The sequence below is a fragment of the Sciurus vulgaris genome (genome assembly GCF_902686455.1).
Source record: "Sciurus vulgaris genome assembly, chromosome: 9".
Classification (NCBI taxonomy): Eukaryota; Metazoa; Chordata; class Mammalia; order Rodentia; family Sciuridae; genus Sciurus; species Sciurus vulgaris.
In genome coordinates, this window is record NC_136469.1 from 99,146,245 (window position 1) to 99,149,823 (window position 3,579).

The 3,579-nt window shown below is 43.5% G+C and overlaps 2 protein-coding genes across 2 annotated transcripts; both read left to right on the forward strand.

Moving 5' to 3' along the window:
• Positions 1-291: 291 nt before the first annotated feature.
• LOC306669975 (NAD(P) transhydrogenase, mitochondrial-like) lies at positions 292-1,089 on the forward strand (the record flags this gene model as incomplete). Its single annotated transcript, XM_079154234.1, has 1 exon — positions 292-1,089. The coding sequence occupies one exon, from the start codon at positions 292-294 to the stop codon at positions 1,087-1,089; it is 798 nt and encodes a 265-aa protein (XP_079010360.1).
• Positions 1,090-1,158: 69 nt separating this feature from the next.
• Positions 1,159-3,347, forward strand: LOC306669974 (NAD(P) transhydrogenase, mitochondrial-like; the record flags this gene model as incomplete). The annotated part of the gene is made up of 1 exon (XM_079154233.1): positions 1,159-3,347. One exon carries the CDS (start codon positions 1,159-1,161, stop codon positions 2,677-2,679), a length of 1,521 nt encoding a protein of 506 aa, XP_079010359.1. The 3' UTR covers positions 2,680-3,347.
• Between the last annotated feature and the right edge of the window lie 232 nt (positions 3,348-3,579).

Genomic DNA, 3,579 nt, shown 5'->3' on the forward strand with positions numbered 1-3,579 from the left:
ATGATTTTTTGGGGAAATATTTCATATCTAAATCCCAAAATTTTACCCTTGATCCACAATAGATCATGTCAATCTCACAACACAAGATACAATTAGTTCATTTTCAAGATTCTCCATAGTCAACAGTTCCATCCTTATCCCAAAGTATAAGTCCAAAGTCTCCTCTGAGACTTAAGGCAAACTCTCAGTATGAACCCCTAAAAATATATCCAATATATAATGACCCAGAATAAATATTTCCATTTTATAAGGGAGAAATAAGGACATAGAAAAAAGGAATATGCAAAAGAGATGTCCAAAGAGTTCATTGAAGCCGAAATGAAGCTCTTTGCCCAGCAGTGCAAGGAGGTGGACATCCTCATCAGCACAGCACTTATCCCAGGTAAAAAAGCTCCTGTTTTATTTAGTAAAGAAATGATCGAGTCAATGAAGGAAGGTTCAGTTGTTGTGGATCTAGCTGCAGAGGCTGGCGGAAACTTTGAAACCACAAAGCCAGGAGAACTTTATATTCATAAGGGAGTCACTCATATAGGCTACACAGACCTTCCCAGCCGAATGGCCACGCAGGCCAGCACTCTGTATTCTAACAACATCACCAAGCTCCTGAAGGCCATCAGCCCTGACAAAGATAATTTTTATTTTGAAGTGAAAGATGACTTTGACTTTGGTACAATGGGTCATGTCATTCGAGGAACTGTAGTGATGAAGGATGGTGAAGTGATTTTCCCTGCTCCTACACCAAAAAATATTCCTCAAGGTGCCCCAGTGAAACAGAAGACAGTGGCCGAGCTAGAAGCTGAAAAAGCAGCTACTGTAACACCGTTCAGGAGGACCATGGCCACAGCTTCTGCCTACACAGCAGGTCTCACTGGGATGCTGGGTTTGGGTCTTGTGGCTCCCAATCTAGCCTTTTCTCAGATGGTGACTACTTTTGGCTTGGCTGGCATCGTGGGGTACCACACTGTCTGGGGGGTAACCCCTGCTCTCCACTCACCACTGATGTCTGTGACTAATGCAATCTCAGGTTTGACAGCAGTTGGTGGGTTGGCGCTGATGGGGGGACATTTGTATCCTTCCACAACTTCTTAGGGTCTTGCTGCTCTTGCTACATTCATCTCCTCAGTCAACATTGCAGGTGGCTTTCTGGTGACTCAGAGAATGCTGGACATGTTCAAGCGTCCCACTGATCCCCCAGAATATAATTACCTGTATCTGCTCCCTGCTGGCACCTTTGTGGGTGGATATTTAGCTGCTCTTTATAGTGGCTATAACATTGAACAAATCATGTACCTAGGCTCGGGTTTGTGCTGTGTTGGTGCCCTGGCTGGCCTTTCTACCCAGGGAACAGCTCGTCTTGGCAATGCATTGGGTATGATTGGGGTTGCTGGAGGCCTGGCAGCCACACTTGGAGGCTTAAAACCGGACCCAGAATTATTAGCTCAGATGTCTGGAGCGATGGCTTTGGGTGGTACCATTGGATTGACAATTGCCAAACGCATCCAGATTTCCGATTTACCTCAGTTAGTTGCTGCTTTCCACAGTTTGGTGGGCTTGGCAGCAGTGCTGACTTGCATAGCTGAGTATGTCGTGGAGTACCCACATTTCGCTATGGACGCAACAGCAAATCTCACCAAGATCGTGGCCTACCTCGGCACTTATATTGGCGGTGTCACCTTTAGCGGGTCACTTGTTGCCTATGGGAAGTTACAGGGTATCCTGAAATCAGCCCCTCTCCTCCTACCTGGAAGGCACTTACTCAACGCAGGCTTGCTGGCGGCTAGTGCTGGTGGAATAATCCCATTTATGGTTGACCCCAGCTTTACCACTGGCATTACCTGTCTGGGCTCCGTGTCAGCTCTCTCTGCTATCATGGGTGTGACTCTGACGGCTGCCATCGGGGGTGCCGACATGCCTGTTGTCATCACTGTGCTGAACAGCTACTCAGGCTGGGCTCTGTGTGCCGAGGGCTTCCTGCTCAACAACAACCTGCTCACCATCGTGGGTGCGCTCATCGGCTCCTCTGGGGCCATTCTGTCATACATCATGTGTGTGGCAATGAATAGTTCCCTGGCTAATGTGATTCTTGGAGGCTATGGTACTACTTCAACAGCTGGTGGGAAACCCATGGAAATTTCTGGCACACATACAGAAATCAACCTTGACAATGCCATCGACATGATTCGAGAAGCTAATAGCATTATCATTACTCCAGGCTATGGTCTGTGTGCAGCCAAAGCTCAGTACCCCATTGCTGATTTGGTAAAGATGCTCACAGAGCAAGGCAAAAAAGTTAGGTTTGGAATTCACCCAGTTGCAGGCCGAATGCCTGGTCAGCTTAATGTGCTGCTGGCTGAGGCTGGGGTGCCATATGATATTGTGTTGGAAATGGATGAGATCAACCATGATTTCCCAGACACTGATTTGGTTCTTGTAATTGGAGCTAATGACACTGTTAATTCAGCAGCTCAGGAAGACCCCAACTCTATTATTGCAGGCATGCCAGTCCTTGAGGTCTGGAAATCAAAGCAGGTCATTGTCATGAAGAGGTCTCTGGGTGTTGGCTACGCTGCAGTGGACAATCCAATCTTCTACAAACCCAACACGGCCATGCTTCTAGGTGATGCCAAGAAGACATGTGATGCGCTGCAGGCAAAAGTTAGAGAGTCCTACCAGAAGTAAACACTAAAGCTCAAGCTGGTGTCTGATGACGTCACTGTTTCAGTGTAGAAGTGGGCAGAAAGCGTCAGTATATGTGGCTGATCCACATCTGTAGCAAAGCTCTTGGAAGAAAAGGAAGACTAAAAAAAGCCAAGAAAATAGAGGGACATTTTTCAAGAACAGGGATCCCTCAATTTTATAAAATAGATTGAAAATTCTGAATGTTTATCTGTGCATACATTTTTGGGGTTATGAAGCAAAAGTATTTTATAAAAGGAGAAAGAACAACCTCATTTTAGATATAATTCTGTTGAATTTTTAAATTCCGCTTCTGTAACCAGAAACGTTTTCAGAAGTTGAATGTTTAGAATTTCAGGACTTACATTATGTTTGGGTCTAAAAAATACAACACAATATAAACATTGCAGATACCTGCATTTTTGTTTTCTCAACAGATGTGACTAATTTGAAACTTTTGTCAGTTCCTAAGCTGTCCCATTGCATTTTAACCATAGTTTGAATTGATCTTATTAAATCTGTTTTAAGTTTTCAAACTTACTTCAGATTGTAGATTTTAATGGTCTATTTTCTCACTTCTATTTTAATACATTAAAGGACTAGATAATCTTTCAGAGATGCTGGAAACAAATCATGTGCTTTCTATGGTCAATGAAACAACTTGAAATGAACATTGATAGTATTCTTGAAAACCCCATTTCCAATTGGAAATCTCTTTAATTTCAATCAGGTTAGTACTCTATTAAGTGCACTTGAGTGGAATTCAGCTATTTGACAAATAAAATGAATTTATCATGTTTGCAAAAAAAAAAAAAGAAAAGAAAAGAAAAAAGGAATAGGATCAAAGCAAGACTGAAATCCAACTGGGCAAACAAGTCCTCTAGCTCCATGTCCAACATCTGG